General features: G+C 42.0%; 1 protein-coding gene across 1 annotated transcript; it reads left to right on the forward strand.

Annotated features, from left to right (window-relative positions):
* The first annotated feature begins 324 nt into the window (after window positions 1-324).
* On the forward strand, window positions 325-9663 carry SLITRK4 (SLIT and NTRK like family member 4). The gene is made up of 2 exons (XM_054215585.1): window positions 325-431; window positions 3257-9663. Exon 2 carries the CDS (start codon window positions 3307-3309, stop codon window positions 5818-5820), a length of 2514 nt encoding a protein of 837 aa, XP_054071560.1. The 5' UTR covers window positions 325-431; window positions 3257-3306; the 3' UTR covers window positions 5821-9663.
* The last annotated feature ends 6643 nt before the right edge of the window (window positions 9664-16306 follow it).

Raw genomic sequence — 16306 nt, forward strand, 5'->3', positions numbered from 1 at the left:
GTCTCCTCACAGCGATTTTGTTCCATAATTGCAATTCACATTTATGCAGCAAATGTTACCATCCTGCCCACTCAGTTTCCACCTCTACTTTTGTTTCAAGGGGGGGGGGAGGAAGGAAAGGGGAGGAAGATCGTCAGAAAAGAGGGGGGGAAGAGTCCTTTCTTTTCTTCCCTTTCCTGCCCCCGCTCCGCTGCTCCCGGCCGCGGTGCTCAGCGGCGCGCAGCCAGGCGCTGGCCGGGCGGGCGAGCGGGGGCGGGATGGCCCCGTCCCGGCTGTGCCCGGGGCTGCACTTGTAGCTGCCGCGCGCCGCCCATGGCAGCCCCGCCGCGGCACCGGGGCCCCGCCGCTCTCGCCGGCCCGGGGGGCGCCTCCCGCCCCGCAGCACCCGCTTGAGTTCCGCGGGGGCGCAGCTCGGCATCTCCCCGGGAAAGGTAACGGCGGCGCGGCGCCTGCAGGCGTGCGGACAGGCTTTCGCGGTAGCGGCGGGCTGGGGTGGCTCCCCCGGAGCGGCGTCTCCTTCCCCTCCAAAGCAGCGCCCCGGCGCCTGGTGCGTGCGTGCCTCTGTGTGTGCGTGTGGCGAAGGGGAGGGGGCTCTCTGCGTGCGGGGGGTGGGCGAGAGCAGTGCGATGGGAGCGGGCGCCCGTCTGCAGAGGGATCCTCTCCCCGCGTGTGCGCGGGGGACCGCGGTGTCGGGGCAGGGCTCGGCGAAGCGGTTGCTGCATGCGGCGGAGCCCGGCGGGGTACTGCAGAGCCGGGCTTCGCCTCGCCAGGGGTGCTCGCCCGGGCGGGCGACCGGCTGCCCCCGCCGCTCGGTGCCTGCGCGGAGCTGCCGGAGGCGAGACCTCGCGGGGAGAGCGGCGGAGCGCAGCGGAGCGGGGCCGCGGCGACCCCGGCCGCCGAGGTAGGGACGGTGCCGGGCTCGCCGCGGAGCACCGCCGGGAGCATCGCTGGGGGCGGCCGGCCGCCCTGCCGGGCGTGTGAGTGCGGGCGGGGAGGGGGGACACGGCAGGGCTGCGTTTACGTTGGCGTTTTAATGTCTTTTAATTATTCCGAAGGTTTTGGTTTTATTGCTATTATAATTACTGCTGTTATTTTAAAGGGTGGGGGGGCGGGGGGGAGAAGCCAAGGCGACAGGGGCTTCCTGCCGGAGCCACTCTGCCATCGCGCTCGCCTCTCCCCGCCAGCCGGCCGCCTCCCGGAGCCCCGGGCCAGCGGCACCCGGCGCAGCGCTGCCCGCTCCCATCCTTTGCGGGGGAGCGGGCGAGCGGAGGGACCGGGTCCGGGCGGCCCGGATAAGCCGGTGGAGGTGTGGGAGGGACGGGGGGGGCAGGATCTGTGCAGTGGGGCCGGGGGAAGGGGGTGTGCGAATGTGCTGCGGGCTGGACTTTGCAACGGTGCCGGGGTGGGGGGAGCGTTTGTCGGCGGGGACCGCGGTTGTGTCTCGTTGCAAAGGGAGGGTGGGAGGGATGCCGGGCTGCATCGCCGCGCTGTGCCCGTTCCCAGCCGGCATGTGCGGGCGGTGTGTCTGCGCCCGTGTCCCTCCAGCCTTCCCCCCTGCCTTCCCCCGCCGGGAGGCAGAGGGCGACGGGGCGCCCACGACAGAGGGGAGCCGGCACCAGCCGAGCCGGTTGCGGCAAAAAATTGCGGTAGCGCCTGCACTCCTGGCCGGGCTCGCCGACCCGCCGCCAGCCCCGCGCAGCGCCCGCAGTGTGCCCGGCCGGCACCGGCCGGGGCCCCGGGGCTGAGGAAGAAGAGGGGACTCGAGCGTGGGCGAGGCAGGGTGGAAGGTGCCTGGGACGGGGAGGGAGAGGGAGCGGTGGGGGCACGGGGGCATCGCGCTGCCTCTGTGGGCTCGCTCGCCGCGGCCGGGGTCGGGAGCCTGCTGGCTGCTCCGCTCCCTCTCTCCCCGTGGTCCCTCTCCGCGGCCTCCTTGACCCCTTCAGCCATCCCCTCCCCTCTTCCTTCCTTGCCTCCTCTCAGCTTTCCCTCTCCCTCTTGTCCTTCTGTCCTCCCTTCCTTCCTCCCTGATCCCTCCTCTGCCCTCCCTTCCAGGTCCCCCGGCGCATCCTCCCCTCCTTGCGGCTCCCTCCAGCCCGATTCTCCTCCCTCCAGCTGGCTCCTGCTTTCTCCACTTCCATCCTGGCTCCCTCCTGCCAAGTCGGTGGCTTCCCACAGCAGGAAATGAAAGGGACAAGTTGGGGAATGGGGAAGGTGGGGAGAGCAATGTATTGGTTATTGACTGATTTGGGTTTTGTTTTTTGTTTTGTTTTTTTTTTTTTTAAAAAAGGCTACTTTCAAACTCAGAGGAAATGCTGTGGCTCCAGTTCTGCGTAAAAAATGGCAGCTCAGCTGGCCTGACTATAAGTGAAGGGTTCTTGAAAGCCACCTCTGTATCAGTGCAGGGATAAGAACAAATTACATAATTTGTATTTAACAAAAATAAGTTCTTTTCATGTTTCAGTGGTGTCAGGCTGGTGAATTTTGACTTTGTTTTGCCCTGCAAGTCAGGGTGGTGGTATTCTCCCTGGGGATGGGGGCTGTGTGCCTGTGCATGCTTCTTCCATATCTGTGTGCTTCCACTGGTAACCCAGAGATGATCTTCTTAATTTGTTTTGTGGATAGTTCATTGTATTTCTCCGATCAGTTTACCACCTAGGTATAATAAGTGACAGAAACAATGTGTGTGCATGCCTGTGTATCCCTTGAGTGAAGCTCACTATTATCATAGTGATAATCTGTGTGCATTGATGCTATACATACATATGTTGAGTATTGACATTGCTTTTTTGTGTCTGCATCTTCATCCTTTCTATATTGTGCTAGCCCAACGCAGATGTTTGGGCATGCATAACATCAGCATTTGTGTTTAATATCCCTGAAATGCACGGCAACATATGAGCAGTGCAGGATTGAAGAGAGTAAATATGCATAAAATTGGAATCTCCTTTGGTTATTTTACTTTGTTAGTTATGCATGTTTGGCATGTACAAGAGAGAGAAATATATTTGACAGACCTCAGAGTTATTTGTGTTTGTCTACAGAGATTTACATTCTGTATTTGAAATCATTCTGGCTCCCGTGTATTTGTTTGGTTGTTAAAATCTTTCATGTTATTTTAAATTCAGTGCTTGTAGTTTATCTATAATCCTTGGCAGGTACAGTAGCTCAGTGGAATACAATTTTTAACCCAAATGACGTTTTGGAGCAATGACAACTGAAAAACGTTTTCTTTTTTCTTTCCTTCTTTCTTCTTTAGATTCTTTATCTTTGTTCAGGAGCCTAAGGTTGCTTGCTGATCACAAGAAGATGTTTCTGTGGCTCTTTCTGGTTCTGTCATCTCCAGTTTCTTCTACAACTGCAGATGCTGATATATCTGTGGAAATTTGCAATGTTTGCTCCTGTGTGTCGGTTGAGAATGTACTCTATGTCAACTGTGAGAAGGTTGCAGTCTACAGACCAAATCAGCTTAAACCACCATGGTCTAATTTTTACCACCTCAACTTTCAAAACAACCTGCTAATTATTCTATATCCAAATACCTTTCTTAATTTTACACATGCAGTGTCCTTGCAGCTGGGTAATAATAAGTTGCAGAACATTGAGGGAGGGGCCTTTATGGGTCTTAGTGCATTAAAACAGTTGCACCTGAACAACAATGAATTAAAGATTCTCCGAGCTGACACTTTCCTTGGCATAGAGAACTTGGAGTATCTCCAAGCTGACTACAATTTAATCAAGTTTATTGAACGGGGAGCCTTCAATAAGCTTCACAAGCTGAAAGTCCTGATCCTTAATGACAATCTGATTTCGTTCCTTCCCGATAACATTTTTCGATTTGCTTCTCTAACCCATCTGGATATACGAGGGAATCGAATACAGAAGCTTCCATACATTGGAGTTCTGGAACACATTGGGCGAATTGTTGAATTGCAGCTGGAAGACAACCCCTGGAATTGTACTTGTGATTTGTTGCCTTTGAAAGCGTGGCTGGAGAACATGCCCTATAACATCTACATTGGAGAAGCTATCTGTGAAACCCCCAGTGACTTGTATGGAAGGCTCCTGAAAGAAACCAACAAGCAAGAGCTGTGCTCCATGGGGACGGGGAGTGATTTTGACGTGCGCATTCTGCCTCCGTTGCAGCTGGAGCCTGGTTACAGCACACCCAACGGCCACACCACTCAAACATCAGTGCACAGATTAGTCACCAAGCCTCCCAAGACTACAAATCCTTCAAAGATCTCGGGGATAGTAGCAGGCAAAGCACTATCTAATCGCAATCTCAGTCAAATCGTATTTTACCAGACCAGGGTGCCTCCTTTAACTCCTTGTCCAGTCCCCTGTGTTTGCAAAACACATCCTTCAGACTTGGGATTAAGTGTAAATTGCCAAGAAAGAAATATAGAGTCAATGGCTGAACTCGTACCAAAACCTTTAAATGCCAAGAAACTGCATGTAAACGGCAATTATATTAAGGATGTGGACACTACAGATTTCGTTGAGTTTGAGGGGCTGGATTTGCTACATTTAGGCAGCAATCGGATTTCAGTGATCAAAGGAGAAGTTTTCCGCAACCTTACAAATTTACGGAGATTGTATCTCAATGGCAATCAGATAGAGCGTCTGAGCCCAGAAATGTTTGCTGGCCTCCACAACTTGCAGTATCTGTATTTGGAATACAATGTTATCAAAGAAATCCTAGCGGGCACCTTTGACTTAATGCCAAATTTGCAGTTGCTCTACCTGAACAACAATCTTCTACGAAGCTTGCCAGCGTACATTTTTGCTGGTGCACCACTTGCTAGACTGAATCTGAGGAACAATCATTTCATGTACTTACCTGTAAGTGGCGTTCTTGATCAGCTAAAATCTCTTACACAAATTGATCTGGAAGGTAATCCATGGGACTGCACTTGTGATTTAGTTGCTTTAAAACTGTGGCTTGAAAAGCTAAATGAAGGTATTGTGGTGAAGGAATTGAAATGTGAAACACCTGTACAGTTTGCTAACATTGAGCTTAAGTCTCTGAAAAATGAGATCCTCTGTCCTAAACTTTTAAATAAGCCATCTGCTCTGTTCACTAGTCCTATGCCCGCTGTTACTTTTACGACACCGCTGGGACCAGTTCGGAGTCCTCCTGGTGGCCCAGTTCCGTTGTCCATCCTAATCTTAAGCATATTAGTTGTGCTTATTTTAACAGTGTTTGTTGCTTTTTGTCTTCTTGTTTTTGTGCTTCGGCGCAACAAAAAACCAACTGTAAAGCATGAAGGGATTGGAAATCAAGAATGCAGTTCTATGCAACTGCAGCTAAGAAAGCACGATCACAAGTCAAACAAAAAAGATGGACTAGGTGCAGAAGCCTTCATTCCTCAAACCATTGAGCAGATGAGCAAAAGTCATACCTGTGGCTTAAAAGAGTCTGAAACGGGCTTCACGTTTGCTGACCCACCAGGGCAAAAAGTCATTCTGAGAAATATTAATGACAAGGAGAAAGATTTATTGCATGTGGATACCAGAAAAAGACTTAGCACAATCGATGAACTGGATGAGTTATTCCCTGGGAGGGATTCTAATGTATTTATTCAAAACTTTCTTGAAAGTAAAAAAGAATACAACAGCATAGGGGTCAGTGGCTTTGAAATACGTTATCCAGAGAAACAACAGGACAAAAAAACCAAGAAATCTCTAATAGGTGGTAATCATAGTAAAATTGTAGTAGAACAAAGAAAAAGTGAGTATTTTGAACTAAAAGCTAAACTTCAAGGTTCACCTGACTACCTGCAAGTCCTTGAAGAACAAACAGCTTTGAATAAAATATAGGTCATGCAATCTTATTGCCTACAGAGGACATTTATTTAATGATGAAAGTGCCTTTTGTTGACTTTTAACTTCCAAATACTATATTATATTGATAGGCATAGAGGCAGGTGTATCCAAGGGTGTCTGATTAACTGTAGCTGCATATGATTTGTCAAGTAGAGGAGAATTTCCTTAATAGATTTTACTCCATAAAGCTCATGCCCTGTGGAATCCTGTAGGGATACTGCAAACTCTATTGCCAAAGGGATGCTTTATACACGTTACACTGAATTTAACCTCAAGAGGCATATATGTTTTGTACCTTAAATGCAAAACCATCGTCTCCTTGTGATTTGTTAGAGCAAACACAAGAAACCTGGTACTGGTATTTGTACCTCAGCTGGGTCCGTCATCCTGCACGTGGATTTAAGTTGGTGGAACTGGAGTAATCCTTTGATTTGTGGTGTTGTAATGGCACTATTTAAAGATTATCTGAAAAGTAACAAGCATGCAAAGAGAGAACATTCGATAGTATGTGTAAATTGGTTACATTTATGGCCTGCATCTTGAAACCACTGGAATTATAATGTTAAATTGTGCAAATATTTGTTTAAAATATACCATGCATTACATACTATGAAATAAATTTGACCACTTGAAGCATACCTGTCTATACATAAAATTAAAAAAAAAAAAGAAAGAAAATAGTTCAGACTGACTTCTGCAGTATTTGTGGCATCTGAAGAAAATATTTGATGTTTATGCAGAATCTGTTGTAAGACTCATCTCCAATTAAAACTAGAGTTCCTTCTCAGTTACGTGAAACACTTGCAACCCCAACAGGTTGTCCAAAATTGTCAAAGTGCTTACTGTGTGAGCGTAGCAGAAATTATTTTTGTAATATAATTCATATTTATGAAATACTTTGTATACTAAATAGGAAAAATATGTACTCCTTAATATGTATTTAATATGCCTGACTTGTTTTCCTGATCACAATACATTAATCATTCAGTATAAATAAAAACAGAACAATATACCAAACAGAAACTGGGGCTGTAATGTGTAGAATTATCCAGAATTAAGTGATCAGATATAATAATAATAAAATTGTTCTGTACTATTCTTGTGAAATTAGCATATTATCTTATTTCAGATTTGTTACCAATGGTGCATTTTAAAATAGATTCACTAGTTTTTTAGTATTGTGTCTCAGGCAGTTATTTGCCATCAGTTGTCTTGCTTTTCAGGGTTCTACAGCTTAATCTAAATAGTTTTCACTACAAGTATTTACAGGAATTCATGGTAAGGGTAATATTTTAATTGTATATGCATAAGTTTTCTGTTCTTATTATCTGTCTGGCTGCTGTCAGAAAAAAAATGATCAGAACAGTGAACAATATGGCAAATCATGTCTATTTAAAACCACAGTGTAAAATGAATATAGTGGTCTCAGTTCAGAGTATTGTGTCGCTCATATCTAGAGAGTAAAAACTTGCCTTTGTGAAAGCTGAATCTGAATAACTAGGAAAAAAAAAAGTCAGGAGAATGGAAAATTCCCACTGTATCTCACTGATAGATGGTATCTTGAGATGAAAATGGAGATATATTGGTAAAGCATCATACAGCAAATCTATACTATGAGATTAAGAAAAATTGTTTGACTCGAAAAGGAATTTTTTCATTAATTTCAGTGAGCTTTGGATAAGGCCCTCTGTATCCTTTGCTTCCAGAACCTTCCCTCCCACCTTTTATAATCAATACATAAATCAATTAAGATTAGTAAGGTAGAAACATGAATGTTTTTCATGAATTTGGAACTAGCAAATATTACAGCAAGACCCAGTAATAATACTGTGGAGAAGGCTATGTCAGCTATTTCCATTATAAACCTCTAATTTCAGGGCTTTATGACACTGCTGTGAAATTTTTATTCTGGAATGATACTTGGCAAACAGCCTGCAGTATATTTTTAACTAAGTTTACCAAAAAAAAAAAAAAACGCACTTCTTGATTTAAGAGAAAGCAAAATAAGACAAAATTTTCTACTTTCAGATGGTTGTTTATGCTCTTGTAACTTAGAAAGAGGGTTTTATTATTTTTCTCCATTCTACAAAGTATATATATAACTTCAGATAATAAAATTATAACAGATAAATTAACGGCTGAGTTTCTTTCAAAAAGCTGCTGCTGTCCGTGCACAATAATTGACTTTATTCAGGATGTAACAGGGATTTTCAGGACATGGATACTACGTATACGCATTTCTAGCATAAAAAGTTCTTGGTTGCCCAATGATGCAATACATGGCCAAGGCTTGAATAAGAACATTTGAGCTTATTGCATCAAGAGCCTGTGGATTGAGGAGCGTTAGAGATGCAATGCCGCGAGAGACTAGAATGGTTCCATCAGTAGGCTGAGAGTGATGGGTCACCGTGCCGGTTCCGCACAGTGCTGCGTGGCTGTGAGGATGTGTCAAGATTGACGGGGATTTGCCAAAGCATAAGGCATCTAACACGCTTCAGTGCATTGTCAGAGACTGTCATGTCCCATACCCTTCTCTCAAGAGGCGTGTGTTAAAAATATTAAAAATAGCGAATAAGCTAATACTTTTAAGTGATGTTAAAACTGATGTGCTTATGACTCGTGTTGCCCTGACTTAAAAGAACAATGATGAATGATCGTACCTTCCTCAGTTAAAAAATTGAGGGTTTTCTTTGTTTTGTTGTGTGGTTTTTTTGGTTTGTTTTTTTTGTTTGGTTGGTTTTTTTGTTTTGTTGGGGTTTTTTGTGGTGAGGTCTTCTATTTGCTGATCAAACGAGGAAGAACTGAACCGTTACGCTGACCGTTGCACTGGATCAGATTTTCCTGCTCATTGAAGTCCCAATCCAGTAAAGCGTTTAAACTCAACCTAAATCATGTGCAGATGTACTATTCGTGAGCTAATAATGAAACACCTGCCCAAGAGTGTGGCTTAGGTAGAGTTTTGTCGTTGACTTCAAAAAAAGCCAGCTCAGAAACATTGTGTATAATACGTAGAGCCCGGTGATTGTTTTGGGATTATGCAGTTGAGTGTAGGTTCACCAGCATCAATTAAGGTTGCACAATCTGGACCTTCCTGTACAAATTGTTCGTAAGTGTTTTACTTATATGGTGCAATATGTAGGCATAATAGTGTGAGTGAAGAATGCAGAAGTTGGAAAAACACTATATTTCTGTGAAACTGTTACTTTGAATGACAACCTTAATATCAGTTTATTCCCTCCATGTTTTGAAACAGTGTATGTGTCTGCACAGCAGTTTTAGTGTAATGTCCATTCAAATCTATGGCCAGTCTGTCTGGGAAGGTGGCTCTTCGGATGTGGCTTAACAAATCTACCTGTTCGTTATATTGGTTTGAGTGGCCATGCTTGTAAAATGGCTGTTAAGACCCATAGACATAAACTAAATCAGTGAAGGTGTTAACATAATCTGTTGTCCTCATTGTATTATAAAGGAGTTTCCGTTTTTAAATAAAATCAATAAAGTGTTATTGTTTCTTTGAAAAAGAAAAAATTTGTGCAGTTTTATCAGAAAGCAATTACCATGGCGCAAGAACACAAGACCATTAGATGATTTCTGGTTTGCATTTAGTGTTCAAGATTGACAATAGTATAGAAATCTAGTATAAAAATCTTTTTTAAATTCTTTTTTTTGAAAAAAGCCATAATGATGATATAAATTATAAAAGGCATGGCCTTGTGAATAATGTTAAAAAATGTTTCAGAAGCAACAAAACGCGTCCAGAACTTGATGGTGGTATAATATCTATAATATCTTTTGCATGATTTGTACATCGATACTGTATGAAATGAGCACAGTGAGATTTATTTTTTTTTTTGGTTGCATCCAAAGAGTTGGGAAGGAAATATAACAAGAATGTATTTATAATCACTCTATTTTGAAATAAAGAAACAAAATGTATTGGTTTTACCCTGTTTCGATCATTACTATTCTAGGTTAGTTTATAATTAAGATAGTTACTTTTAACTTCTAGTCCGATGTAAACCGCAGAAGCTATTGTCTGTGAATTTTGTTTGCCTTCAGCAACATCAAAATATTAGCCAGCTTTGACTTAAAAATTTGTATGAAGTATTAATAGCATTGTTTGGTATTTCTGAAACTAGACTTTATGAAGTGCCTGTAATATTCTCTTTCAGATCATGTGTATATGGATGGAAGAGAATCTATAAAGTAGTTAAACAGTAATGTTGTCTAATCACCTTGACAATTTATTATTTTTATGAAAGTTTTTCCCATCTTCTGTTGTCTAACAAATCCTCCTTGCTTCTATTATACAAATAGTCCCTCCAAAGTCAGTGAATTTTTTTGCATTAGTAACACAAGCAGAATTTAGGTTTTAGTGGGATTCTGAAATCTTTGACACAGAAGTGCTCAGAGGAAAAAGCACGTAATGCCAGGGCCATTTGTTTTGATTCTGCTCCCTTCTCATTAATCATTTTGGATAAGACCGTTTTTCAGAGGAAAGACAAGTTGGTTTGTCCTTAGCAAAAAGAAAAATATCAATACATATACCATTGAAATTGGTTAGGTTAGTTTTATAAATGAAAGGTGAAAAGATGTCTTTAGGCAGTTTAACTTCCAAATTGAGCCTCCTAAAAATCTTCAGGAAGGGCTGAAGAGCAGGAACAGAATTACATCTAGATTGAACATTCCCTCTTGTGTAGGATTTAACATGCGTTATAATGGTGGTGAATGAGAATCAGAATGTGATACGGACTAGAAAATCAGGACTTGATAGGGATTTTTTTCACCGCCAGTTGCAGTGTAACATTAGAAGCAAACCCACAGCATTAATTGAAAAAGACCTACTTATATATTCCATAGAATTTCTTTCTAAAGGCAAACTTGAAAATCAACAACAAGTATTCATGTTTTGGAAAGAATACGTGTGCACTGATTTCCTGAATGTAGAGGAACTTCTCAGTTTTTGTTAATATCTTTTTTCCATTATTTAGTCTTTATTTATAATTGCAATTCATTCATCCTTATGTATTCTAATTGATGCCACGTTGAAAAATAAAAACAGGAATGTTAATGCTCAGGGACAAACTCGTCTCAGAAATTGTAAACCCAGACTAAGTCAACAGATTTCAGTTGGAATCAAATCAGCCTTACCCTAGTGAACACAAAAGCAGAAATCTGCTATATTTGGTGAGGAGCTGATCTATCTGTCGTTGAAATAAAAAATAAGCTAAGTCATTTTTTACTTGAATAAAATATAATCTTGCTTTTTTCTCTATTGGTTTGTGTGGTAAAGCTGTTACTAGTTTCAGTAACCATAGGTCAGAATATAGGGTAGGTGCAGTCCCGCGTCCGTCTGATGTCAGTGGAACTCTACAATGATTCAAGAGCTGTGGGCATCCTGGAGATGTACTACGGATACAAAACTATTTAAATTTGCTGTTTTAATGCATAGACTTGGGATATATACATTACATAAAATAAAAATGCTATTTTAACAATATAATATATTTTCTCCCTATAATGGAACAAACTCACCCTGGTCGTCTTTCTCATTAAGTAGGAATTTTATTGCAAGTATCTTTATTTTACTGTTGATTTTATTCATGTCCATTAGTAATACTCGAGATAATTTATTTATTGTCTGAAAACAGTACGTTTTGAGCAGTCTGTTACTTTTAAAACACCAGTCATTAGTAACAGAGCGAGGCTGTAGTATATTGATTTTTCGTTCTCTTGCTGTGAATTTTTATAGTCATTTAACACTAAATAATTTCTTAAAAGCACAAATAACAATCAGATAAGAAAAAGAGACCTAGCTGGTACTAAATCTGAATTTTTTTGTATGTGTGTATATGAATGTATATATACATCTGTGTGTGTGTACGCGAAGGCTTAAAATACTGTAAATCACCTCTGATGTATACACAAGTGTTACATCCTTGTCCTTTTGGTCTTTTTTTAACCAGAAAGCAAAAGCTGATCTCTGTATGGTTTAGTAGTCGTTTCGCATACGTACAATAACAAAGAAATCTTCCTCAGTTTCCCTCATCCACAAGCATTTCATTTTTTGATTTACTTTCATGTAATTTCCTAGAAAGGCGTGCACTGTGACCTTCCAGGGCATCCTTCCACTGCATGCTCTCACTTCACCTTTCAGCGTGCCCGTCCCCTACAGCTGAATGTTTGTCTAGACATTGGTTAACAGCAGTTTCCAAAGAGGCAGAGGAGAAGGATTTGTCAGTTTTCAAAAACTGGCTACAAAAGGCAAATTGTAGGAGACTTTCCTGGATGGTTTCTGAGTCATGTCATATGTATGATCCGAAACAGAGAGGAGTAGGAGAGGGTTTAGGCTTCCATTAGGAGGAGTCATGCTGGGGTTTTGAAGCTGGGCAATCATGGCTTTTCATGACTGTAAAGCTTACGGTGTAAAGTAAATGTGGTTCAGCCAATTGACTCCTGACAATCAGGCGGTGGGCTAAATCCCGCAGACATCTCCACCCGCTTCGCCAAGCTAGGTTTTGGTGTCACTGTTCACTGAACAGTCTAGGACAAATTATTTAGGTTAAATCAAATGTGATACATATTTCTTAACGAGGCTTTTAACTGAGACGTGGATGTATTTGTGTGTACATTGGATGCCGTTTGGGTATGGAGGTTAGTTCATATCTAATGTTTGTTGAGCACTTTCTTTGGTAGAGTCTGTCTTCATGAGATGCATTAGTGCTCACATCTGAATATGAGCCACTGCACAGTAAGTACATCTAAATGAGCAGAGTCGCAAAGGGCAGAGTGTTTTGACAGATTTTGAGCTCTTCACTGCAAGAAACTACAGGAAACGATGTACCATACAGCAGATTTCCTTGCTCCCTGGCAGGATTTCATAGACTTTGCGAGTCCTTCTCGGCAGGGTATTCTTCTTGTCGACATGCCGCAAATAAGACTCCAGGTCACCAGTCTGGTATATGTGCAGTCTGTTTGCTTATACCCAAAAATAATTTTGTGGAAAAGGGTGTGAGAAGAACTTCCATTTTTTTTCTGAAAAGCAAAATGGGTAGAATTTGAATTTTTCAGGATTGAAAAAGAAAAATACAGGTATTTTAAAGCATGGTCACATTGTTTGGTAATACATCTATATTTAGAAAGTATTTTACTGAGAGAGAGAAAGCAAGCAGTTGGTTTTGTATTTTTAGCATGTAGCTTTTCAACTTGTTCCATTCTTGGGTTAGAATATACCGTGGGAGCCAAGGAACTCACATGTGCAGCTCAGGGCACAATTCAGCTGCAAAGGTATAGCCTAACTCTCTTGCTGCCTTTTGGGTGGTAGAAATTAAATGCAAGGTTTTGAATGGTCCCTCTCTGTTTGCTTTAATGGAAAGTAGGTCAGTTCATGTTCTTCAGGACCAGTCTTTAAGCGACTGTTGAGGTGCGTCTGCAATTTGATGAAGTCAGCAACAAGAGTACAGGTGTCGTACAAGGGGTAATGTCTTTGGATGGGGTTAGCACTTTGAAATAATTGGGGTTCTTATAGTTTCTTTCTTAAATATTGCCATGTGGTTGCTCTGTTTTATCCTCGTGGGGATCTTTACTTTTGGGATCAGTTCAATAAATTGGTAGTTTTACAAATGCGATCAGGAGATTGTGTCCAAATGTCCAGCAAAAAAACTTTGCTTTCAGTTCCCATCGTTGGGAATTTACATCTAAGATGTAAATAAAGAACAACAAAATCATGAATAACCTATATTTAAGATTTCTTTCTGTTCAATGAAAATGACTTTTGCCTTAACTGGGTGAAATATTCAGAAAGTACTTTGAGAGAATTGGGATACTGCCAACAAATAAGGTCCCTATTCTGTAATCCTTTCTCAAGAATATAAGCTATGGAAGCACTAGGAAGTTTTATCTTTTAAGTAGCTTCCCCTAGAATTTGGAGTTTCACTTTAGCTGTTGGAGCAATGCCATGAACGTGATTTTATGATTTTCTTGCAGTAGTCACGTACACAGTTAGTAACTAGCAGAAGTAATGGTCAACAAGAACAGCATGACGCATTCTCTCTGCATAGCTTTGTCAAGTAATTTATACCACTTCGGCATATGACAGCAAAGATAGTAAGGATTACATATTGTAAAGTGTGTAAAGAATTCCTTTACATTTGTAATGTGCTTTCAAAATACAAGCGGTATGCAAATGATGAGTATTATCAGCATACAATCCGTTTCAAAAGGGGAATATCATTGTACCGTATATAGTACTCTATTGTTCAGATTGAGAAATCACTGAAAGTGAATAAGCTGGATTTTCCTTTCAGTATACTTTTCTCCTTCAAACATTAAATAGACCTGTTTTCTCTATACAGAGCAATACAGCTCTGAGCCATACGCGAGAAAATATATAAGCCTAAAAAAGACAAGCAAATACATTCCCTCCAAAGAGAACATCTGCATTATAATAATAAAATCACTCATATTTTTCAATAACATTGGGACCTCTGGCAGTTTTTGCTTATGCTGGCAAGTTGTGGGACCAAGATGTAGAATTGGAATCGGTTCCTATTTCCTTTCCCCACTCAAATATTCCCTTTGACATTACACACACAGGAGGTCAGTTTGCCTAGTGTCTCTTAGCGCCATATGGAGTTGAAGCAAAAACTTATATTCGTACCTATTTATGCAGACATTTGCCATGGGCCTCACAAAAAAAGACATCCCCAGAGACAACAGGAGCATGGCAATGACCTTTGCCAAAATGTCTTCTCCTGTACCCTCTGGAGCAGACCTCCTGGCGTGGCCCAGAACGTCCATGGCTTAGGCCGAGGAACAAGGTTGTAGCAAGGCTCAGTAACATCCTTGTTTTGACATTGTGGGGAAGCAAAGTCACAGGAGCAGAACAGCACAGCAGCTCTGTAATGAAGAATGAGAGACTCCCTTTGACTGCCTGATACTTCAGCATATGGGCTGGTCCGTTTTGCAACAGGAAAAGCGATCTTCACTTCTGGGTCCAATCTGAACTCTGAAGTTCGTGACCAGGCTGTAAGGGCTTGTTTGACCAAGTGCGTCGTCCTCCACAGCACAACTCGACCAGATCCTGTCTCAAAGTTGTGGAGAAGTATGGTTTTTTTCCCTGTCTGTAAATAGTGCACAGTCAAACTTGCATTAACAACTTTTAATGATTCTGTAATGTACTACCCATGATGCACGTTCACAGGCAAAGTTGTTATCTCCATGCAGTATTGCGAAGTGTCACTGACAGTAGATGGGGACGACCATTTTTTACCTGGAAAGCCTGTTGTGGTGGCCAGACTCGGATTGTTTTGCCTGATAGTTACATATGCTTCTGATATAGAATAATTTATGTGTTTTCTGAATCACAACACTGTTTCTCATTAACAAAGAGAGAAGGCTTTCACCTTTTTTCCCCCTCATTCTTCCGTGTCGTAGAATTCCCTTTAACCCATTTCCAACCCATAAACAATGAAAAATCCTCTACAGGAAAACTCTACTTTATGTAACGCACTGAAGATGGCACTGTAGTAACAACTTCACACTGTGAATGATAAGATATGCTTGTGTTTGTTGCTGGGAATTTATGATTTTTTTATTTATTTAGCTCAGCTAACATAAAGCCAAGGGTCAGTTTAATGCAGTACCACGCGACACTGCTACTGTAATTAAAGCTGGAGAAGTGTTTCTGTCACTTAGACTTATCTGCGAGGAGATTCCAACTCCACCTAAATTACGTGGAACAGTTTACAATTGATCTTTGTAGGATGTCCTTTTGTTTAAAAAAAACCCTAAGGAAGGTAACAAAGAAGATCCTTTCTGTGAAGGATATCCCTTCTCCATGTCTCTAACGTTTACAGGCTGTATTAAGGCACATTAACACCACACCAGGTCTCTAAACACCTCATGGACCCCACGGCAGCGCTTTATGGTATTAGCAACATTATAAAAACCTTCCAAAATTCAGTTTCCTGGTGAGTTTGGAGGCTTTCATCTATGTGAAACGGAAGCTTCAAGTTAAAAAAAAACCCAACCCGACAAAAATCCAAATGCACACACAGAATTCCAGTGATAGGTAAGAGTCACAATTAGGTTAATGATAATTTTTAGTAAGAACAAAGAAAAAGAAATTTAAATTGACAGTTCTATAAGTCTGAAATGATGCTTTTGTCAATTTCTTAATACGTTCCTTTGACGCCCTTCATTCATGCCAGGTGGGGGTTATGGTTTGTTTTGAAGTATGTAATTGGGCCCCTCTGCAGCAATTGTTTCTCACAGCTGCTTCCATCATACATACCTAAGCTATTTTGAGGGGATCCAAAACGCAAACCTTACATTCTTTTCAGGATTTGCCTTGCTCTTGAGAAGTCAGTGGAACGATTTGTGTGAACTGCCACCACGGGGCTTTTTTTTTTTTTCTTTCAGGTGCTGAGAAAAAATTGCAGGCTTGAAAGCCCCCCTGATTTCCATGAGAGACAGCAGC

This window comes from Rissa tridactyla, chromosome 9 (genome assembly GCF_028500815.1).
Source record: "Rissa tridactyla isolate bRisTri1 chromosome 9, bRisTri1.patW.cur.20221130, whole genome shotgun sequence".
Classification (NCBI taxonomy): domain Eukaryota; kingdom Metazoa; phylum Chordata; class Aves; order Charadriiformes; family Laridae; genus Rissa; species Rissa tridactyla.